This window comes from Solea solea, chromosome 15, assembly GCF_958295425.1.
Source record: "Solea solea chromosome 15, fSolSol10.1, whole genome shotgun sequence".
Lineage (NCBI taxonomy): Eukaryota > Metazoa > Chordata > Actinopteri > Pleuronectiformes > Soleidae > Solea > Solea solea.
Window position 1 is genome coordinate 3,086,280 of NC_081148.1, and position 25,594 is coordinate 3,111,873.

At 40.3% G+C, this 25,594-nt stretch overlaps 1 protein-coding gene across 2 annotated transcripts in view; it reads right to left on the reverse strand.

Annotated features, from left to right (window-relative positions):
- The window catches only part of fbxw4 (F-box and WD repeat domain containing 4), a 41,287-nt gene that overhangs the window by 8,174 nt on the left and 7,519 nt on the right, over positions 1-25,594 (reverse strand). For both annotated transcript variants that reach the window (XM_058650774.1, XM_058650775.1), the window contains exons 5-6: positions 25,503-25,588; positions 12,283-12,348 (exon numbers count right to left, since the gene is read on the reverse strand). In XM_058650774.1, the coding sequence (XP_058506757.1) occupies positions 12,283-12,348; positions 25,503-25,588 (152 nt within the window). The remainder of the gene's footprint in view (positions 1-12,282; positions 12,349-25,502; positions 25,589-25,594) is intronic.

Consider the following 25,594-nt stretch of genomic DNA (forward strand, 5'->3'; position numbering starts at 1 on the left):
CTATAAAGTTATATAAGCCTTGCTTGTTCAATATTCAATGCAAAACTTGTTTGGGTCCCTATTAAAAGGTTAATTTGTTCAACCTTGGCCCGCGGCTTTGTTCAGTTTTAAATTTTGGCCCACTCTGTATTTGAGTTTGACACCCCTGCTCTAAGCCTTTAGCTTTTATTGCGGCACTCATTCGCTGTGGCATTGTTTCGATGAGCTTCTGCAAAGTCACAAGATTTATTTGCGTCCAGGTTGGCATTGATTTTTCATCAAGATCTTGTATTGATGACGGGAGCCTTCTCATTCTGTGTGTTATTGGTGGAACATCGGACGTCTCTGTAACCTTTTTCGTGGGAAGAAAGCGCTGGTAAGCTTGATAAGTATAGGAGTATTTCAGAGTTTTTTGGCTTCTTTGGTGGCAATAACTGTCAGTGAACTGGGGGAAAAACAACAACACAAACGGGGCGAGTGACAAATCTCAAAATGTGTACGAGTCCTTTAAATAATAGGAAGCCTTAACTTATAAATGGATGTTGTTAGTGGAGAACGGTTCGCTTACAGAAGAGTAATCATGGAAGAATTGTTTACCTGTGTTCAAAGGTGTGAAAGAGCAGAAAACCATGACAAACACACAGCTGTATGTAAGTGTCTTGCATAAATATATGAAAGATTAACAAAACTGTAGACAATAAAGCTGGTAGTCAGGGTAGAGGGAATAAGAGATTTATAAACTGTAAAAACTAGGTTTTTTTTAATCAGGCTTAGCCAAGTCTAAATAAATCAGTGTCATTATAATATTACCTCAAAATGATCTGGTCTTCCACCCCCCCGCCACACGCACATACATGTACCTGCCCCCAGCCTCAAGACAAAACTAATGTTGTAACAAAGACGGCGACTGTGAAAAGGTGGCGAGCAGATGGCGAGTATATTACGGTATTAAAAAATGAGGCTCTTCTGTGAATGAACAAGATTGCTGGTTTAAAAAAGTGTTGAATCGTAACATAAAGAGAGGATACAACGAAACCAAGAATACAGCACTTCTGTGTGTGTGTGTGTGTGTGTGTGTGTGTGTGTATGTGTGTCCGACACTCCGCCCACAGTAAATACAGTTAGAGTTTTTTGATGCCACGAAATGTAAACTTTTCATTCTGTGTGTTTACGTCTTCTTCTGTGTCCGGTGTAACGTTACAGTCCTGTCATATGTACGAAGCATTCAGAGTCGTTTCAGGGTTGTTGTTTTTAAACGGCGAAGAAAAAGATGGTTTACATTTTGTGTGTGTTTATCGCTCATCTTTGGTGTGATGTGTGAGGGACAGCACGTGTACAGGGGGAGGGGCTGACTGCTCACAGAGAGAGAGCGCAGAGCAAGGAGTTCTAAAAAAACAAGAAAACATTGCACGTCCTGCGATGTGACTATTGCACATGTGCACATCGCCATGAGGATGCTGAAACAATACAACGTGCAGCCCTACAGTGGAGTTCCCCAAGGCTCAATTCTAGGGTCTTAATTTCATGCTTCCACTAGCTTAGACACGCACATTTACATCACCACATCACCTGACAACTATAGCCCAATACAAGCCCTTACACTGGTTGCAGAATGGTTGCGTTGCGTCAGAGCTGATACGCATCCATTCTAGTCAATGTGTCAGAGTTCACTGGTTGCTAACGTCTGTGTAAGGTCTGCTCAGTTGTGGAAGTTCAGAGTGGATACGCAGCAGAGCTGCATCAATCCAGCCGAATTTAGCACCAGTGGGAGAGGAAGTAGGAAAATAAAACATTGGGTTTACTTTTCAGAATAAAACATTGACACTCAGTGCTCCTGTTTCTTCTGTCTGTACAAATACTTCTCTGTTTGTTGTGTTTACAACATATACAGTGTATTTCTGTGCGAGAAATACCACAAGAAACTGCGTGACTGCAGCTGTGCGGATCCCAGCGCAGCACATCTGTTCTGCAACCAGTGTATTTTGGGGGTAAGTGATAAAACATCGAGCAAATAAATGAGTGGATGTGCCAGAATTTTCTTCTGCAAAACAAAGGCAAAACAGAATGAATAGTCTTTGGACCTAAGCAGGAACGAGTGAAAGTTGAGGCTTATTTTCACTCACTTGCATTAAAACCCAAAAACCAAGCAAGAATCTTGGCATTTTCATGGACCCTGACCTGCCTTTAAAAAGCCACAATAAAACAGTCACAGTCTGAATACTATCATCTGAAGAATATATGGAGACTTAAAGGACTTATGGCTGATTGAGAACACCACTGCCCATGTTCTCACTACGACACATAACTTCACCTCTGAGGTCCTCACACTAGCTTCTGTCTGCCAAATGATTGATTTGGAAATGTTGCTGTTAGTCTATAAAGCACTGAATGGTTTAGGCCAAAAACACATTCTGACCTGCTGCTCATTATGAACCATATAGAGCACAAAGGTCATCTGGGTCAGGTTTGCTTTGTGTCCCCAGAACCAGGAGGACAAACATGAGGAAGCCGTCTTCAGTTTCTAAGCTCCAAATATCTGGAACAAACACCCGAAAGAGTGCATACAATGATCACCACTGCTGTACCTCAGCCATAACTTTTCATTTCTTTGTTCCCCCTCTTTCTTTGACCTCTCTATTTGAATGTTTGACTGTGCCTTTTACATCTTTAATGCTGCTGCTGCTGTATTTCTCTTTCCTTTACTATTTTAAAGCACTTAGAAATACCTTGTTGCCTTGAAATGTGCTATATAAATAAACTTCTATTAAAATACAGTTGTGTAAATAGGCTGAGCAAAGTCAGCTACGGACTTGTAGGGGGCAGATTTATTCCCAGTAAGATCATTTGCTCCCTCATCATCCTCCTCTTCGTCACATATACTTCAAACACTAGTATAGTGGAAGTAGATTAAGATGCAGTGAGACATAAAATGACCTTAATTATTATGATTTCTCTTGTTTTATTTTCTACGCGATCCAAATTCCTCAGCTCCACTCCGATCACACACCCTGGTATATACAGTAGAACTGTGTGTGTACTCATTTATCCACTGCTTTTACTGTGTTTAAGTTAGTTTATTAACGACAGAAATTGCAAATTAACCAAAGTACAAAAAGTCCCTAATTGTAAACCTGTAGACAAAACATCAGCAATTTTCTTCCTTGATGCTGGAAAAGTAAAAAAATTACAAAAAAGAGAAATACTGTCGTTTGACAAAGAAGCAGTTCAAGCTGCAGTGTGGCAGCGACTTTGTCAGATGGTAGACTGCTGGTCTGAGGGGGGACAGACCACTGCCTGTGTCACACACTGGCCTTAAGTCTAGATTTAAATCTGTCTGCTCTCACTGCAGGAGTCAGGTTGGTTTTAAAACACACACACACACACACACACACACACACACACACACACACTCGCACACACTCGCACGCACACGCGCGCGCACACACACACACACACACACACACGGTTTGTTGTGAAAGGAATCATTAATGAATTGACAATGTTGAAAAAAAAACAGAAGAAGCTAAGGACATCAGTGTGGGGTGGGCTAATGAAAAGATGTGTTTGTGTGTGTGTGTGTGTTTATGTTTGTGAAGGAGTGGTTGGAGCCTCTTGTCAAGTTAAGTCTGAGCTCTAAACAGGAGCCTGGGGATGTACTGGGAAACAGGCGCTCTTGTCAAAAGCCATCAGACAGGTAGAGAAAAGGACTCCTGCTGAGGTTTTACTGTGTTAACCAAACAGAGGGGAGCCACACAACCTGCCGCACATCCACCCACTTTAGCCGGCACCTCCGAGCTGGCTGCAGCGCTACTGCAGCAGGAATGTGAGACACAGTAGAAAGGAGGGGCATTGGCTCCTGGGAGCCATCAACAATGACCACTTTCAAAATGTCACATACAAGCATGCACTGCAAAGACAATACAGCTGCAATTTGTATAGCATCCAGCCCAATGCAGACATTTGACCCTGCTCTTTCATTGTGAGGAATGTCAAGAATCCTGGCCTGGCCATTTGATTGTGAGGGAGGAGGACGGCCTTTCTGAAGGAACAGAGGGGAGTGATGGTCTTTTCTCTTTGATAGTTTTTCTCCCCTCTGTGTTTAGCCATGAGCGAAGTGTGAAAAGTTGGGGTGCTGCTCTGCTGGCTCCACTTGTGTGGGATCCCCCTCTATATGGCTGATCATAAGCTTTTCTTGTAGCAACCGCAAGACAGAATTAAGCACAGTGGGGGGGAAAAAGGGAAGCACTACATGAAATTAAACTCAAACCTTCAAGAGCTCTACAGGACCCTGGGCTTTACAGCCGCCCCCCCCCCCCCCCCCCCCCCCCCCCCCAACTGCAGTGACCCTGTTTGTGCAAATTATGCTACAAATAACCAGAATTGTGGCTGAACACTTTTTTGGCTCAAGAGTGTAATTTGGATCCACACTTTAAAAGTCCCACAGTATAAAATATAGAGCATTATCAAAATAATTCTCTTTCTCAATAAAATACGCAGCTTCACTCATTATTTTCGAGACTGGCTGAAACTGCAAAAAAAAGGCAATTAATGTCATTCCCATTGCCAGTGGATGTCTGTCCGGTGATGTGCATCAGTCAGAAACAAAACAAGTCAGAGGAGGAACCTTCTATACAATCTCCACTTCACCTTGAAAAAGGTGAATCCACAGGGAAACTTGAGCTCCACACATGATGTAGCTCAGTTTGTTTATGCCACCATTCATTATCTTATAGCATTTACATGGTTACAAGGACAATACCTTACAGTTACTATAGAGAAACACAACAGGAACACAAAGTGCAAGCACTGTGGACAGAAAAAAACAGGAAGATTTCTCTGACAGAACTGAACCAGACCCAGTGCATGCGAACATCTGCCTTGACTGGTTGGGGTAGGAGAGGAGAAAGAAAGGGGGAAGGGGGTTAGTGAAGGAAAGGTGGGTGAAAAGAAGAATCTCAAGGAGATAAGAGGATTGAGAACAGGAATGGCTGCATAACAGGTGCAATTCAAGAATCAATATCATTAATAACAGTGGTGACCATCACTATTGTCTTCATCAACTCGTTTAGGGCGAGACACGCCCCTTGCCCATACGCTATCTGACATTGGTTCCAGCACCTCATGTGACCCTCAGCAAAGGGCAAGTCGTAGATAATGGATGGATGAGGATAATATTTATATTAGCAGTAATGAGTAGCTATATAATATATAGTAATAGTTATAGTAATTGAGTAGTGTTGAAGCTCTGGAAAATAAGCATTGAGAAGATCGAATAAATACTTTGAGGAGCTGATGAATGATGAAAATGAGAAAGAGGGGAGGACAGATGGAGGAAAGATAGTGCCTCGAGAAGTACAGAGGATTAGTTAGGAGGAAGTGATGTCCAGATGACATAGTGTGCCTGTGGATGTATGGAGAGGTGATACACAATCTTGGAGAGCGGGAAAAGTACCTGCATAGTGGTACCTTTCATCACAAAGGATGATGTGCAGAACTGTAGTTATTACAAAGGTATAACATTGATCAGCCACACCATGAAGACATGGGACAGAGTTGTTGAAACCAGGCTAAGAAGAGAAGTGAAGATCAGCGAGCAGCAGTATAGGTTCATGCCATTCAAGGTAAAGGTGGGCTTACATCAGGGATTAGCTCTGATCCCCTTCATTTCAGTTTGCAATGGCGATGGACAGGTTGACAGATGAGCTCAGGCAGGAGGCTCTGTGGATTACGTGTTTTGCAGATGATATTGTAATCTGTTGTGAGGGTAGGGGACAGGTGGAAGCGAGCAAGGAGAGGTTGAAGTATGCACCGGAGAGAAGATGAAAGAAGGTTAGTTGGAGCAAGACATGTATGGTATGATGAAGATGCAAAGAGTAGAGTAGCATTAGTGGATGCATTTAAATACCTGGGGTAAACCATCCAAAGCAAAATACAGAACACATGAGAGATGAAGACGAGAATGCAGGCAGGGTTTCAAACTCTCAATCTTACAGGGGCACCAGGAAGAAGCAGCTCCATCAAGAGATGGTTTAGCTGCCTAGGTCAGGAAAGACTTGTGAGACACACATTGATACCAACATCCCCTCTGATTAGCAGCAGAGCATAAACCACAAGAGTGGAGATATTGGAGATATCAGCAGACCATGATCTTTCAACATTATCTCCACCTATTACATATGACAGCAAGCTTTGAGAAGTGTCTACATACTGATGCTGGATTTATGTGTACATCGTGGAGGTGTCAACTAAAATGCTTCTCACTCAGTTTGAAATAAAGTGTTATCAAGTGCTGCCAAACTAAACTATGGATCCATTGTTTTGTTTCATTGTATGTGGCAGGTTCGAAGGTTGCGGGAGGGAGTGTGGTAGTGGAGCATGTCCGTGAGGTATGAGGGGGCCTGGCAGTTTTGTGGGTGAGGAGGAGGCTCTTGAAGTTTATTCTGTATGGGAGAGGTAGTGTAGCTTTTGCAGGACAGGGGTAATGTGGTTATGGAAGCCAGTGAGGGTGAGGAGGCGGGCAGCAGAGTTCTGGATGTATTGAAGTTTGTTGAGGACTTGAATCGTAGAGGATGCTGTTGCAGTAGTCCAGTCTTGAGGGCACCACGATGCGGGTAATGGAGGATGGGAGTGACTGCAGCATCCCAGGGAGTTTTCCCAGGATTACTCGGACTGTGGCTCCGGGGAAGCAACAGTCAGGTGGCATTGAAGAAATTGATATTCCTTGTTATGGAGTCTCCGATCAGGGTGGTTGGTGGGAAGAGAGGGCGAGGAGGGTTTTTGTCGAGTTGAACAGTGGTGAGCGCAGTGGAGGGGACCTGAGGATGGCATCCTTCAGGAACTTGCGGTGTGAAGAAGAGGTAGTTGTCCGAGAGGAGACTGCTGCAGGGCCACTCTGGGCACCGGTGGGTGCTGGAGGAGAGGAGGAGCCACTTGAGCCCGAGGCCGAGGGGTTTGTCAACACCAGTCGAAGATCTGGGTTGTCTGCAAGTGCCTCGAAGCGGTTGGAGAGGCTCAGGCGAGGAGGAGGAGAGGCAGTCGCATCCTGAAGTCTCTTTTTGTCACGGATCACAACTTCGGCCCAGGATGTCTGGAGGCTGGGTGTGGAGGAGGAGGAAGGCCGTGGACAGGTGGAGGTGTCCCTAGGGGCAGTGTTCTGGAGGGCAGTTTTGAGGGAGAATATGGAATAGTGACATGGTTTAGAGGGCATCAAGGAACCTTTCTTGGTTTGGACTGACCACAAAAACCTTAAACACATCCACACGGCCAAAATACTGATCTCGCCAAGCCCACTGGTCCCTCTTCTACACCCAGTTCCACTACTCTCTCCTACCATCTGGGGTCCCGGTAACACCAAGCCCGATGCCTTGTCCCAGCAGTTCCACAAGGAGGATGGTCCTGCTGAGGGGCCAGTTACCATCCTTCCTTCCCCCTGTGTAATTGCCACCCTGACATGCGACAGCGGTACGATGGTATGTGTTAGTAATGTGTGTGTGTTCACATATCTTTCGAATCAATGGTCCGATTGATTTCAAACTTGACAGGTGTCTTGCTACGGGCACGAGTAAGTGCAGTTTGACGTTGTTTGGATAATTAATGCTAAATATATGGGTAAAAGAAGCACATATTGGCTTTCGCCGCACACACAGCACTGTGAGTGAGACAAGGCTCCATGAAGCTGAGGCAGACAACGAACGCATTGCCCCCAACCAGACTGCACATCCCACTCCCCTCTGGGAGGAGTTACAGGTCTCTCTGGCCCGAACAAGCAGGTTCAGAGGAAGCTTCTTTCCTGCAGCTGTCACCCTACTGAACTGTAGCTCTGCATCCTGGTGACAACCAACCGTTATGCAACCATGTAGTTCAATGTTCCATATTTATTGTATGCATCTCAGGAGGAGCTGTGATCCCAAAACTTTTTTATTACAACATAATGCAGATGAAACTCAGCAATCATATAACATATAAATGTGTGTCTTCACTCATAATCAGGAAAAATAAATATAAAAAAACAAACACACAATTTAAGTCCATATAGTAAAAAAAAAACGATTGCACCAAAAAGTGTTTGTATGTGTAAATCTATTAACTCCAAATTTGATATATCATTAAAGAACTAAGTATAGAAACATATGTTTGAACATCATGAAGCAGTGAACAGTATTCTCAGCTCTGAAACACTAGCTATCCTCTGTTTCCAGAACCACCTGGGGTCAGCTTGACTTGGATGGCTGTCTGTCAGGAACATTATGAAATCTCACATTTGAACCTGAACCTGCCTGTCCCTCCTCATGTGGCCTGGTGTGCTTGCACTCTTATGACACCTTTATACAATGACAACCTACAAGGTAGACCACACAACTTGTGCATTCTTTGTTCATGCTGGGAGCACTGACGTAAAGAAACAAACATCACAGATTCTTAAAGTGGTAAATAGGCTGTCATTCAGGGATGAACCACTAATGATACTCACTATCAGTATTTGTCCAATAATTTGACCAAATTCACTGAATGATTTATATATTTGAGAAAAAAAGATGCAAGTCATAAAACCTAAATGTGATGTTAATGCTTCACTTAAAAAAACAACATTCTGTAAAGACAAATATCATCACCATCATGTGACCAGGACATGAGTCACAGTTGGATCTTATGTTTTAGAAAATGATAGTTTTCTAATCCTCTGTTCTCTAAGCGGTACATGCATCAGCACAAATGCCCAATTAATAGCTAAGTTGTTATGGGACTGATATGGTAAATGGTCTTTATTTATACAGCACTTTTTTAGTCTTGATGACCACTCAAAGCTGCTTTACACTACAGTTCTGCCATTCACTCACACGACAAGTGTGTGGCCAAGAATAACCTAATTTAAGGCCATAAAACTGTAGTGCGTAACTTAAATATAAACTATTTTCTGTTGCAGATTAGTTCAGGTAATTTTGATTAAATAACTCCAGACAACTCTATGTTTGTATACAACCCCTGGCAAAAATGATGGAATCACCAGTCTTAGAGGATGTTCATTCAGTTGTTTAATTTTGTAGAAAAAAAGCAGATCACAGACATGACACGAAACTAAAGTCATTTCAAATGGAAACTTTCTGGCTTTAAGAAACACTAAAAGAAATCAAGAAAAAAAATTGTGGTAATCAGTTACAGTTCTTCATCAATCTGGCTCCAACTTTCTCTGATTGCTGTTGCCAGATCAGCTTTGCAGGTTGGAGCCTTGTCATGGACCATTTTCTTCAACTTCCACCACAGATTTTCAATTGGATTGAGATCCGGACTATTTGCAGGCCATGACATTGACCGTATGTGTCTTTCTTCAGGGAATGTTTTCACAGTTTTTGCTCGATGGCAAGATGCATTATCATCCTTTCCATTGATGGGATGAGAAAAGTGTCCAAAATGTCAACGTAAACTTGTGCATTTATTGAAGATGTAATGACAGCCATCTCCCCAGTGCCTTTACCTGACATGCAGCCCCATATCATCATGTTTTCTTCAGGCAGTCGTCTTCATAAATCTCTGACTGAATATGACTTTCATCCAGTCATCCACAGTCCACGACTGCTTTTCCTTAGCCCCTTGTAACCTTGTTTTTTTCTGTGCAGGTGTTAATGATGGCTTTCCTTTCGCTTTTCTGTGTAAATCCCATTTCCTTGAGGCGATTTCTTACAGTTCCGTCACAGACGTTGACTCCAGTTTCCTCCCATTTGTTCCTCATTTGTTTTGCAGTGCATTTTCTGTTTTCAAGACACTTTGATGTCTTCCTTGGTCTACCAGTATGCTTGCCTTTAACAACCTTCCCATGTTGTTTGTACTTGGTCCAGATTTTAGACCCAGCTGACTGTGAACAACCAACATCTTTTGCAACATTACGTGGTGATTTACCCTCTTTAAGGAGTTTGATAATCCTCTCCTTTGTTTCAGTTGACATCTCTTGTGTTGGAGCCATGATTCATGTCAATCCACTTGGTGCAACAGCTCTCTCAAGGAGTGTAATCACTCCTTTTTAACTGCAGACTAACAAGCAGATCTAATCTGATGCAGGTGTTAGTTTTGGGAAAGACAATTTACAGGGTGATTCCATTTTTTCCTCAGAATTGAGTGATTCCATCATTTTTTCCCTCTGCTTGGTCTAAAAAAGGAACTGTTACTGACTACCACAATTTATTTTCTTGATTTCTTTTAGTGTTTCTTAAACTTAAACTTTGACTTTAGTTTTGTGTCATGTCTGTGATACAAAATGAAACAACTGAATGAACATCCTCCAAGACAGGTGATTCCATCATTGTTGCCAGGGGTTGCAGTATAGTGACGTTTAGATCCTGAGTCGCCTGGCAACATTCTCACACTGCACACAGGAAGTGAATCATTTCATATCTAGCAGGTGACCGCAAGATTGTGCTAGTAAAGTGAGACTTATGCAAACTAGTTGGAGTATAACTGAAAACACCAAAGAAGCACACACAACAAAGTTTCAGAAGTGAATTCTATTACACTACCACCAACAAAAATCAAGACGTTTTCAAGCTCCCATGCATTATTCAGATCTGCCACACCTTTTAACCATGGCCAATTTCTTCAACACCTGCAAACTCCAGACAAACCCGTCCTCTCATCCCTTCCTTCACAGTCTGTATGTCTCCTGTCCTCCGGCCTCCTCAGATTTCCAGGCCATTTGTAAGCAGGAAGCAGCTTTTTGTGTCTAGGCCTGTATGGTGTCGTGTCGGCTTGTTTTAATTGGCTCAGGTAAAGCTGGGAATTACAGCAGCCTTGTCAAAGCTGTATCAGGTTTAAGCCTTGCCTTTCAAAGACAGGAATTTTTAGAGGCCCCCACATTTTGAACTGGTCTGTTCTCAAGACGAGTGTATTCTGTGGTGTTTTCAAACTCGTGGCTCATTTGCCATTTAGACAGATAAAGGGCCACACTGTTGTTGTGTTCATGCACTGATGGAGAACAAAAGCCATGTGGGAACATTAATCTAGTAAATTAGGTTTTCCAAGAGGACATTGTTTGGTAGTGCAAGTTGTTCATAACTGATAATCACAGTATTGAAGCCACAGTGCAGCGGACTCTCGTTATCTCAGACAACATTTCACACTCACACTCTTTGTATGAATATGACATTATGACATGACAGTGACCTTGTTCTATCTCTCCCCTAGTTTGGGCTTTCCCTCCTCTGTCCAAGTTCTGTATGTGACTGAGACTGAGGTATGAGGCTGCAGGATCCAGATCCAGACCTGATGTTATTATTTTTATCATTATTATCATTATCATTATTATTACTATTATTAGCAGTATTATTGTTATTACATTACATTACATGTCATTTAGCAGACGCTTTTATCCAAAGCGACTTACAATGGAATTGAGTACAATCAGCCAGGGGTGGAGTCGAACTTGCGACCATTGCGACCATGATGTCTTTCGCACACAGGGTACCGGTGTTAACCACTCAGCCACATATTATTATTATTATTATTATTATTATTATTATTAATAATAATAATAATAATAATAATAATAATAATTATAATAAAAATGATAACGATAATAATTATGATAATGATAATAATAATAATAATAATAATAATAATAATAATAATAGTAGTAGTAGTAGTAGTATCATGTAATAACCTCCCTGTCTCCTGCAGGTACCTGTGACTCCTGAGCTGCAGCATCCATATTCAGTTGTGAGGCTAATATTGTTATTAGTAGTTTTTCAATTCATGCTACTGCTTCTATAAATGACATAACATTATAAAAGTATTACACTCATATTACTTGATATTAACTACCCATTTCATCCTTAAAAAGGAAGAGATTCCTTGTTAAAAGGGATTTTTTTTATCCACTGATACCTCGCGCTTGCTCATTGTATTAACTGTTTTTGGGTTTTCTCTTCTCTTGCCATAATATTGCAATGTTTCTGCCTTACTATGTAAAGTGCAATCACACATGCACCAATTTCTAGTCAGCATACAGCCTATCTTATGGATGAAAACTTGGTGCCCACTTATATACACATATTACACCAGGAATCATGGAGCTACAGTACACAGATTCACCAGTTGGTAGAAGGAAAATAAGGTGGCAGGAAATATGGAGAGAAAACCACAGAACAAGCTTCATGATCTATTACTAACACATACCATGAAAAATCACCATGTTCACCTTATTGTGATTAAAGGTTTTCATCTTCTAATGGTGACTTCCAGCATGTCACAAAAGCTAAAATAATTGGATTTTTATGAACGTGTGCTGCAGCATGTGATAGCACCTTCCTGACTTACCGTTCAGCATCCCAGATGCGAAGAGGGGAGAAGTTCTGGCAGCACGCAGTTCCTGTCACAAAGGAGCTGCACCATAGGTCGAGGGAGAAAAGGGGGAGAACAAGAGAGAAGGATTTTAAAGGTTGCAAAAACTTTACCTGGCTGGCTGAACTAAAATTCTTCAAACCTTAACATTACATTAACATGTTGCGTTGTCTTCCCATTTTCCATGGATTTAATTAAAAGTTGTAACATTTTCTTTCTGAGAACAAAAGGCCTATTTCTTCCAAATTTATTTCACAAATTTGCTAAATCTGTACTGTGCACTTAACCTTCACTACACTGCTAACACTAACACTTTATCCTCCACATGAGGGTAACAGGGGGCCTGGAGCCAATCCCAGCTGATACAATAGGGCAAAAGGCGGGGCACAACCTGGACAGGTTGTCAATCCATCACAGGGCAAACATACAGAGACAACAACTCACTCTCACATTCACACGGTTCATTCTCTGCATGTTTTCAGACAGTGGCAGGAAACATGAGAACATCCACAAGCAAAAACTAAAGCGTGATATTTGTATTATATTATTATAGTGTCATTTCTGACCTAAAAACAATTAAAAGGATTTATCCAACACTACAGCTTCAGAATTCATACATTAGCATGTAGTCAATATTTTAAACCTGTATTTTATTTACAGGACCAACAACTGTACTGACTTAATTTACCAATAGTTAGGATTGCAGTAATAGAACGTAATAGTGAAGTCAGTCATAGTGTTGTTGATCAAATGTGGATTACTATCACATAACAAAACTCTCCAAAGCCTCCACCTTGTATTGTTTCCCAGCAGAATAAAAAAAGAAGAAACTACAACACTCATGATCCTTTGATTGGAGTGGCAGGTTGGAATTAGCAGCCTATGTTCACTGAATGCCGTGCATGTGGAGCAGTGTGGGAGTGGTGAAAGGAGACGGGAGGAGCACTGTCACAGAGGACTGACAAGCTGTGATTTGCTGTAAGAAACTAAGTAGAGGGTGGGCTGGTGACCAGTGGTGGTGGTGGTAGGGGGGCTTCTGTTGGACCGGACCTGAGTCTCAGGGCTTAGTGCCCTCCTACGGAGTTGATTGACAGGGGGAGGACTCACTTTTTACAAACAGAGAAGTAGTTACTGACAAATGCTATTAGCTGTTTGAGAATACTGTAGATGGACACAGAGAGACAGATGCATGAAGTGGGCGGAGCTGGGGAAATGTGCTATACACAGCTAAAGTAATGTATTTACATATACAGTAGATGTTCTGATGTCCAATATAGGGATCAAAGTTCCATTAATGCACGGTTACCATGATCTACAATAAAACCCCACTCTTGATAACAGACGCAAACAGCACTGAATACTAACTTTCTGTCTTTGCATCAGTTTTTGAACTGTGCTGAAGAGCTGGACAAACAATGAAACAAAAGGAAATTAAAGTTAAATACATTTTAGAGAATACACTAAGATTGTTTGATATTTTTAATTTATGAATTACTTGAAATAATTTCATCAACATCCAGAATTCTTAGATGATGTCATCCAATTAAATCACGATTTTAAATGATGTCCTTTAAGCATCATTCCATTATTATTTCATTAATTGGCTGATTATTATTACTATGTTGCAACAATTATTTCTCATACATACGTTTTAACATTTCTTTCTCAAAAACTTGATGAATGCTAAACGTTTATTCATCTAAGTTTAGTTCTTTTATGACCTGTTTGTGTATTCTAACGACTATATAACTGATATAAAATCTACAGGTGCATTGCAGTGCAGATACAGAATGCAGGTACGTAGTTTTCATTTGTTAATATAAAATGTTATTTCTTTTTCGATGAAAAGGAAAAAAGATGATGAGATACAAAAAAAGTCCCCAATATATATGTCTGCGCTGACTTCTGAAGATCAGCCATCGATAGACACATAAAGGTCCACCTCTATGAACACATATTCTTAAAATACCATTAAACATTATATTACTAGCCTATCAACATAGAACAGTGCTCGTAAGTTCATGGAAACTCAAGAAAATTCAGAAACCCAGAAAAAAAATGTACATTGCATTCAAATTGTTCTGCTATTTATAATTAAAAGTATATTTTTAAAGACAAATGAGCAGATCTGCATCTGATAGACATGCAGACGTGCGAGAGACGCTGGAGATTAATGACGCCGCCATCACACACTGCAAAAGCGTCCAGTGTGGCCCAGGAGACCGATTATTTTGTGTTGTGACGGAGAGTGCTCAATACGTGGTGTCTATCAATAACCCAACTTTCATTTTCAATCACAGTCATTTCAAACCGACTGCAGGTTAGTGGTGTGTGTCCACACAGTAGCAGACATATCCTGCTGAAGGCAATGGTGATTAGGTTGTGTGTTTTTGTGCATGCCAGTGTGTGTGTTAGGGGTTAAAGGGGTGCTCGGACAGGACAGTGGTGGGGGTGAGGTCATCGGAGGGCAGCTGCCAGACCCGTTAAGCAACACAGCCCATTGGCAGGCCCCCAGTAATTAGTGTTGGGTAAACTCTTTTATGGCCCAAATGGGTCGGGCAGGCCCGGGACCAGTATGCGTGGTGGGTGACCTCTGACCCATTGACACAGGATACAATAGGGTTATGGTCACACTCGCTATCTGGACCCTATTACTCTCCATTACTCACATTACTCACCCCTCACTGAGCTGTGGCCCTGGTGGATGTAGGGTGGGGGGGGGACACAGACCATACAATGACAGAGCAACTGCTCCCTGGTCTCTTCAAACTACCTCACTCCTCTGAAGCGCCAGCTCGGCCCACTCTGGGGTCGGGGTTCGCACTGATATTATAGCTGCTAAGGTCAGAGCCTCTCACGCCTCAAACACACAGTCATATCAGGAGAGGAGTCACAATCCTCTGTCCTGATCTGGGCCTCGCCCTCACTACCCTCACTACCCTCACTACCCTCACTACGCCTCTCATCATTAGCGACATGCTGGGCCTCTGCTGCCGTTTGGGTAACCTCATCAGCTGGCTGTATTATCTAAGGGCCTGTGTGGCAGGGTCACGCAAACTCACCCGAGTCCTCAATGGCAACACAGCAGCTTTCACATGAGCAGCATCATTTCAATAGGTAATACTGCGGCTTTCATCTTCAACTGTTGATTATGGGATATGGAAAAGATATTCAACTGTTTTAAAATAAATGGTTGAACTGTCTGACAGATCATCCTATCCTTATCAGAGTGAATACAAGTGGCTTATTAAGAGTTTATGATTCTGATTGTGTTATTTGCTCTTCTCTGGACACAAAGCTTTATGAAAAAATAAATCTCCTTACTGACTGTCCAATTTATTATTATTTTGTAACATTTTCTACACTAAACTGATGATTTGTGTGAGCAACAACAAACTAATAATAACAATATACAAAATACAGGATTTTATCCTAACTTTCAATGTTTGTGATATACCATATAAAATAGTTACCATTATCTTAACATATTTGTTTGACTTGATGGGCGACAGATGACACATTTAAGGACTAGCCTTTGGTATGGTTCTTCCATACAAGTAACCTATTTACAGAATATACCACACAAAACATTATTTATGTTATAATATTTCAGTTTTTACCCTGGGAACAATCCCAAATCAATGCAAGCGAAAACATGTCCAACCTGGGAATGTGAAGGCATTTGGCTTTGGACTCCCAGGGAGTCCCGAACCCCCCACCCCCCGCTCCCGCCCCCCTGTCCCCCCGCCCTCTCTCTCTCTCTCACAGACACACACTTCACACTGTTGTGCATGAACACACATATACGTACATACAAACAAGCTGGGACCCAGTTGTCCCATCCCTGCCCCCTGTGGCTCTTTTGCCTTCTGTTTGTGTCTCCAGTGTGCAGGGTCACCAGGACATTCTTCAGGCTACCACCCCCTTGGCTCTGTTCAGCCACTTGGAACAGACAGACCAGGTCCCAGCACTGTCCCCACACCCACACACACACACACACACACACACACAGTTTCCATGACTTCAGAGGACATGACGTTGACTAATAATAATTTCCTGGAGACTTACTCTAACCTTAACTACTGGTCTAAGTCTAAAACCTCATCCTAACCATGTCTTCACCTTAAAATGATATCATTTACATGACGGGGACTTGATTTTTGTCCCTATATCAACAACTTGGCACAATGATCACATTGCTGGATTTGGAATTTCTATTGTCTGTTCTGGTTTCAACAGCAGGTCTTCTTCTCTCATCCTTTAATACTTTTTAATACTTTTGTTTAACATGATTGGACGTTTGTAATTGTATGTTGTGCTGCTTTGCTCCATGGGGAGAAGTCCAGTTGTATGTTATTGTATTGTGTGCCTTCCACAGCCCTGTCCTCTTAATAGTTTGATTACAGTACAACATCCACTTGTGTGTGTGTCACGGTTCACAGCTTTAGATGTGAAATGATACGACACATGAAAAAAAGCCCTCACAGACTTCTGGATGTGACAGGTGTCATAACTGTGTTCATCAAATCTGTAACCATATTTACAGATGCCCAAACCTACCAGCTCTGTGCTCCTGCGTACACAGCACACTAAACATTACTAAATGAATCAATGACTATTATGATAATGGAATAATCGGTTTGAAGCTTTTTTTAATGATTAAAACAAGATTAGCGATTATTTAAGCTTCTTAAATGTGAATATTTTCTTCATTTCTTTGCTCTGGATAACAAAGAAATCATTAAAAGTCAATTCTTTTGGCATTTGAGAACATCATCATTTCCAGGTTTGACAAACACTGATCACATTTTTTAAGGTGTTCTGATATTCTGAACACCAAACGATTAATCCAGAAAATAATCGACAGATAGATTATTAGGATTATGAAAATAATCGTTAGTTGCAGCTCTAGTCCCATCCCTGCCCCCTTTTTTAAACTTTTGAAATAAAGTTGAAAAAAAAAGATCCCTGCCTCACTACAGGTGCGTTAGCTTCCCTATATGGGCGTCCCTCCCGGGCGGTTACTCTTTGTCACCACCAGTCCACTCTCCAGCCCTGTACCACTTTATTTATCGCAGTTCCCTTGATCAGTTAACACTTTTGCAACAAAATGACAATTATTATAAATACCAGTGTCTGTACCTTGTACTATGACAGCTACACACTAACATTAGCCGAATGGATTATTACAACTTACAATAAGTGCATTTCAACATTTGGGCACAAACAAGAGCGAGAACTAAGTAAGTGCTTCAAGTAACAGGATTATCAAGGACAAAACAATGTCACTTTATAGCGAGTCTGACTGATGAATTTTAATAGAGCTGCTTTCTTCAAACTGGATCGAAATGGCACAAGAATACACCAATGATAATGTAACTTACTTGGCTTTCAAGTTTTTACTTTATGGGAACAGTTGCTAGGCAAAGATAACAACAAAATACTGCACGCGAGGTTTCACCTCCATCATCACTTTACAGAAAAATACAAATACTTTGGGATCACAGGCCTCTGTCCTTAGCTTCTGTAATCAGATGAGCTTATATAAGCATTTCATTGCATTTATTGTTTCCCCTGGTAGAACAATCCACTAAGACCTGCTGGTCGCGTACCTAACAATGAAAGCAAAAACTATGTAAAACAATGAAAAAGAGGGAAATAAAAGTCTTTACAAACTCATCCACAAACATGTGGTGTCACTGTGGTTAGAGACGGTGAAAGGAAGCCTGTGTGAAAAGTGTCTTTATATTCAGGGTCAGCAAGGAGCGCGACTGACAAGTTTTAAATTGGATACCACGAGAAGCACAGCTTCAGTGATCACAGAGCTTTCCCCTGTTGGAAATATAGTGGGAGTGACGCTCATTAGGATAATGTGCTGTATGAATAACACTGCTGCCAGCACACATCACACATCACACGCTGCTATGGCTCCATGCTGCCTCAAACTATTCACACATGCACACCTTAACACACTCATTTGACTTTGCATTTCACAAGCTAAACCTGAGCAAACATGGACAAGATGTATCAGTAGCTTTATATATATTTTTATATATATATATATACACATATATATATATACACATATACATGTATATATATATATATATACATGTATATATGGACAAGATGTATCAGTAGCTTTATATATACATATATATGTATATATGGACAAGATGTATCAGTAGCTTTATATATATATATTTCTTTTTATATATATATATATACACATATATTTTTTATATATACACATATATACATATATGTATGTATATATATACATATAGATATTTGATGTATATATATACATATATACACATATATACATACACAGTATATATATATGTATGTATATATATACATATAGATATTTGATGTAGATATATATGTATGTATATATATACATACATATAGATATATGTATATATATATATATACATACATATATACACATATATACATATATATGTGTATATATAGTTGTATACACATATATACATATATATAAACATATATACATATATATGTGTATACACATATATACATATATATATATATCGACCAAAGATTTACATAAACAATCATGAACAGTAAGACAGTAAGAGCTAACGTGTTAATAGGAGGTCACGACTGTGACCTTTAAACAGAAACTATAGGGAAATAAAGTAGCATCTGCACTGTGAGGGTTACTGTGAGGGTCCACGTCGCTTTAATCGTCTGGTTAACTGTGAATCCATAAAAACACTCTTCCTCAGTAAACCTGACCTTGTCAGGACCAGTAGTCCTCATGGAGACCAAAACCTGGTCCTAATAAGGCAGAACCTTATTTCTGGAACTGGTTATGTTTGGGACCAATATTTGGAATATGGTAAGGTTAAGGTTAGACTCCGACATTCAACGATCATGTGTCGACTGTCCAACGAATGGAAGGCAATAAAATAACGTGTTGTAGGAAGAATAGCTGTGTGTTAAGTGTGGGGCAAGGTGTGTGTCTCTTCAAGAGAAAGCCTGCCTGCCTACAATGCATGTGTGCATGAAGTTATCTGTGTGTGAGGAATGTAAGGTGTGTGTGTGTGTGTGTGTGTGTGTGTAATGAGGGGTTCAGAGGGAGCTGTGATTATTCTCGCCTCCTGCGGTGCAGGTCCTCTGGCTCTGTGGGCCCCAGGGAAAGCGCCCTGTATTTAGTGTGTGGGAACGCACATTCTGCCCCCTTATCGCTGCATTGTTGCAGCCTCATTCTTTTCTTCTTTTTTTAACTAACTGAATTCTTGACTCCTGAGCCACAGGGACGGCTTGGAAGAGACCAAAGAGAAAGACATGAATTTCAGGTTTTTTTTGCGGATGAGTGGGGCAGGGCAGTGGGGCAGGGCAGTGGGGGTGAAATTGGAGTGTGTGAGCTTGGGTGGTGGCGGCAGCGTTGGTAGGGGTGCAGTCAGAGAGGTCCGGCTCTGGCTGGCTGGGTGGCTGCTTTGGCGTCACCCTGTACTTTCATACTGAAGGTCAGAGGTCACCAGCCCCCCAGCAGTGGTGAGAAAGTGGCGAATTGGGGATGGTTTATTCAACACTCATGTTCTCCTTTTGGAAAGTTTCAAAAGCGCTTTTGGCCCCAGCAACATCTTTGTAGTTGTGCATGAGGAATTCTGGACAAAACAATTGTAATTCCCCCTTCTCTGTTCTCAGCTCTCTTCAGGGTAGCTTCTCCCTTCACTGGCTTCTGCCCAGCCCCCCTCTTTACACTAGTAGACAGTGTAGTATACCCACGACATTAAAACTCAACTCTGTTCGATGTCATCAGTGGGCAGTTGGCCAACAGTAATGGGTCTTGTGGGTCCCTGGTTTATTATTGTAAGGGTCTAAGGCCCAATTCAGACCCTGCACCATACGCCCTCAATGATCCGATCACATGTGCACAGAGGATACAGAAGGTTTTGGCACAGCTGGCAAAATAAAACATGTCCTGGTCATTTGAATGATCAAATCTGGGCTTTTTCACCCCTTCATTGGTGTGATTGCTGCAAACATTATTCTGCTTCTCCTGCTCATTCAGCTGTTTTTTCCACATTATTCAGCTTTTATTTATTTATTTAAATAGCTTGTATTTTTCTATTTGAAATATTACTAATTATAATAATACTAATTGGATTTTTTTGCAAATTCTGTCCGTAGTAAAACAAACTCAAGCTCAGCTCAAGTAGGACATTATTCACTTTATTCAGACTCTTTTTTTTTTTTTAAGTCAGTTTTAATTTAAATGAATTAAAACAAACATACTAGTTTTCTACATACTGGTTTCAAGTACTTCACAGTAGAAGCTTTATTCAAACTTCACAATGTGGGACTTTTATCCCTCAGTTCAGCTCTTTAATGACCTTCACAGCTCTTTCACAGTTAAATAAAATGTTACACATTGGTGTGTATAGTGTGGACGGTTCACTTTTAAAGTTGGGTGACATTAAACCAGAGAGTGGAGAGAGTTCAACTCTTTAAAAAGATCTCTTCAACTTCAGCTCTCCAGTTCACAAATTTAGACAACTTCATTTCATCCAACGTGACGAACAAAGCACAGAGACTTACAGACTCTGTGAGTGAGAAACATCACAACGCTTGCTCTTACTGTGGCTCCTGGAGTCTGAGCGTTACTGTGTCAAAGAGTAGTTGCGTGACATTGCTTGTCCTTCAGATCGGGTCATTCATAAGGATTTGTGTCCCAGTGGCACCACATCACAAACAAGGAAGCTAAAGCTGAAGTCTAAATCAAAGTATATGATAATATATTATACTGGCCGTGTAATGGTACATTTTCAGTTTCAAGTACTATTCATGTACACGCCCACATGTATGAACATAGGATAAGGGACGGTGATGGTGAGGAAAGTGACACGTTACATTTGTGCATTGTGCCCTCCCAACACTGTCAATCCTGCACACGGATCAAGGTAAAAAATATCATATTTGTATAAAATGCTATAACGTTGGCTATTGTACGTGGTCTGAAAACAGGGTTCTGCTTCAGAGTTCTGGTTTCTTTGTTACCTCCACATATTTTATGACACTTAGAACAAACAAACATTACCCTTTACCAACTGTAGGGGGACGCGAGAGCAAATCCTACACTGTGTTACTTGTGTTTTCCCTATCAGTACGCCGATTATATGATATTATATAATGATATATTACTATATATATATAACGTGGACACAGCCAGTTGTGTTGCTACAGTGGTATTTGATAGGAAGATGTAAACGTAGAGGAAAATAATAAAACATCAAACGTTTACTTTCAACAAAGTAAATAAGAAACCTGCATTCGCTGCTGCTGTTTGTGGCTGTTTGTGGTCGTTGCAGCGGTACAATGTCACGTGTCGAGTAGGTTTGTTTTTTGTGTCCTTGAGACTTTTGTTGTGAGGTGAAGTGAGGTGAATGTTTTTGAGCTGTGATTTACAGAGGTCAGTGTTTATCATGGAGCAGGTGTCCATGATGAGGAGGCTGTGGGGTGAGACAGGTTCTTTCAGCCAGCAAATTGTAGAATTAATGATGTAGATCATCTGTTTGTTCCTCTAAGGATCAGACATTAAAGAGCACCTGTTCAAATGTATCCAAGCCTCTTAGACTTTCCTCAATCAGGTTACCAAACGCCAAGCAGCGCTTACTACACAAGTGTTGCCTTCCATGTATGATAATGTCAGGTAAAAGGTTATTGGAGGTCAGAGGTCACATTTAGTGACCTTAACAACAGATTGCTGGACCTTCAGAGCAACACAGAGCTGCATGACTCTCGATGACTTCTTTGCTTTTTACAGTCGACTGGTTATTGTTACATTCATGTTGTTAATAAGTTATTTAAGTGCATTGAAAACAAATGAACATTATATCAGTCATGACACCATCGAAATGGGAAGTTATCAAAGTTATAAGTTATAGGGAGTCATCGGGACCAATGATCCCAGACTAAACTATACAAGTCGAAAAATGGCACACCCATGAAAAAAGACAGAATCCAAATCTACTGTAAAATCCAACTGAATTGAGGATTTGGAGAATCATGAGAGCCCGAGTGGGAACACAGTGTTTGTGAGATAATACTGACTTTGACTCAGTATCATCAGTGACCTCAGGTGGTTCAATCCCACTGTCACAACTCTTCTGTAGGTGATGCAACATAAAGGAAACATGCCTCTGTCCCAACATTGTGGAATATGTTGCAGGTATCAAGTTCAGAATGAAAAACTAACTACATCTAATTGTTTGAATATTGAGAATCTCAGCCTTTTACACCTCACCTGAGTCTTTATTTGATGATTTGATTGATTGTTTGTTCTTTGATTTTAAAACAATTGACTACAAGCTGTAGAAGCATGAGAGCAGTTGTTTGAACCTCGTAATGGTTGGTAACACTCACTCACTCTGACTTTGCCTGCTAATGTGTAAGTTAAATCATTTTTATGATATAATGTAAAACCAAGTTCACACTACGCGACTCTCGTGTGGATGCAGATATTACAGTATTCGCTCGGCGATATTTCCCATTTTTGTTTGTACACTGTAAATAAAACATTGTTTTACATATTTATCTCATTTCCTTGTTCTTATTGTTCATTTGCAGAATCTATCTATGAATTTATGTATAAATAACATCCTGAAATGCGATTCCACTGTGGGAGTGTGTTTGGTCAGTATTCACTCCTGGGTCACATGACTGCACTGCACGCAGGTTTTACATTTTTGGCAATGATGCAAATTCCAGCCTAATTTCATACATGCATTCATCGCATAGCCAATATTTTTATTTAATCTTCATTTTTAATTAGTCATTTTATTAGTGCATTAAAATTGTACACTCACTATTACAATACAATACAAAAGAGTCACAGCTGTAGCCTTGTGACTGAGTTCCATGGTGAATAAAGTCAAGTATGTTAAACTCAAACTGTACGTTATATACTTATATATATACAGTATATACATGGAGGTAGAGAGAGAGAGAGAGATTCAACTTTAAACGTGGACAATATGAGTGTGCAGAGGAAGCTAAATATGCTAAAAAGATATAAAAAAACAATTCCAAACCATGTGCAATGCAAAAAATATTAACTTGTATCACAGCTGAATGAAGCAGTGAGCAGAAATGTCAATGTTGACTGTGAAATCTCATCACCACACATGTGACCTTAAACAACAGCTGTTCCCAATGCTTAAAAAAAGTCTGATTCTGCTGATTGCCATGGTGATGAACATCCAAATCATTACACAATCATACAGAACACAGTACACTGCTTACAACAGACAAAAGGGTTCCTCAGTCTCAAACATGTCTCTACTCTAATGATGTGACTGAAAGTGTGTTTTAAATAAACATGGAATAATACTGTACATTACATCAAATTAACTGCTTACAATAAGCGCTAGAACTAAGTCAAACTATAAAGTGCTTCTGTAGATAGACTTTTTCACAGCAGATGTTTCTCACCGTGAAATAAGGGATTCCCCGATAACACTTTCTTCTTCTGTACAAGTATGCTTACTTCAATTTGAGTACTTGCTGATATTGTGTTTGAAAATGTTTTAAATAAATGTTATTTGCTTCAACATTAGAGACTATTGCCTTTAAACATTTACAGTCCCCTCCAAAAGCATTTTTGCTTTTACTTTATTTTTGCTGTTCACTTAAAACATCAAGAGATGAATATAAGACAAGAAAAAAATAATAACCTTGTTTGTGATGGAACACAGGAACAGACTTGAATTAGATTTAAATGAATAAAACTATTATAAAATACGAGTATTTAGTGTCAAATCCTGTGTGTCCAAATGTTGGTTCTTCAGATGTTTTAATAAATGACTTTTCTTCTGCACCAATTGACGGTCTAGCAGAGCACAGGTTACAGTCTGCTCTACTTTTGTCATCATCATTTATCTTATTTCTAAACTTTAATACAAATACTAGAACATGGAATAGTGAGACATTGATCAGGGTTCCAGTCCAGGTTTAAGAGAACCAGGGTCAAGTTTAAGGGTAGGTCACATTTAATACTTGACACGCAGTTTTGTTGTTGTTTTATGGAAATTGTGTTATTTTTAAGACTTGAACCTTCATATCTTTTCCAATTTTTTTGGCTGTGTTCTGATAAAGAGTTAGAGAAACAGTTATACTGTGTGGTCTTTACGGCATTGCTACAACAACAAATCTAATGGTGGCCTCATTTATACAGTTTATATAAATACTATAGTTATATATATGAGGCAATATCATAAGATTCTGAACCCACAAAGCCTTCAGCGTGTGTGCTCACAGTCAACCTACGCTGCTCAAAGCATCCGCCTTGTGATTGGCTGAGGACAGCAAAAAACAACTCCCCTTAAATGTCCAAGTAACAGAAAAGAAAGACAACCATCTGGACACATGTCAAACTTGGCAGAGCAATATAATGAGATATAACATGTAAGTGTGAGATGATATGAGAGACGCTCGAAAACGCTTAGAGATACTGGAGAAGAAAATGAGCAGAATTCCAGAGCTGATACTGTAGATGTCCAAAAACCCTCAGTACTGGTTAACTAGTTATCAGAGTTATCTGAGTTATCTGGCCAATGTAACGGCATTAAGTTGTCATTTCTGATCAGGCCTTTCTTTCTTTCTTTCTTTCTTTCTTTCTTTCTTTCTTTCTTCTTTCTCTCATAATAATATAATGTAATCTGAATGAGTTCGGCCTACATACCAATGATCACAAAGCAGTTTATGTATATGATGGTTGAATATAAATATAACTGGTATTTAATCAACAGTGATATTTTGGTTTATTTATACATTAACTTGTATTAGATTAAGACAAGGAAATGTTGTCTTTTCTGAAAAAATTGCAATAATACAAGTAACACTTTTTCAGGAGTAGTCCTCTTTCCTCCAGGAACCAAAGCCTGGTCCTAATGAAGCAGAACGTCACTTCTGTATATATGTGTACAAACAGCAGAACAAGGAAGTAGCTGCTGTTCTAATCAAACAGATTGTACTTGTGTACTCCAGAAGTACTTCTGGAGTACTTCTGGAGTACTTGTGTAAATGTTTCAGTCAAAATGTCGCACAGAGGGAAAAACCTGTTCACTGTGTGACTGACAAAAGCCACAAAAATCTACCTCTTTGTAAAAATATATAATATATAATAATGAAACTCTTCTGAAAGACTTGAAGCAAACGCTTACCTCACTGTGGGACTAATCGCAACGGACCACACTCTGTCATACATGGGAATTGTGTCTCTTGGGTATTTGGAGGTCAAAGTCCAGATCTGAAG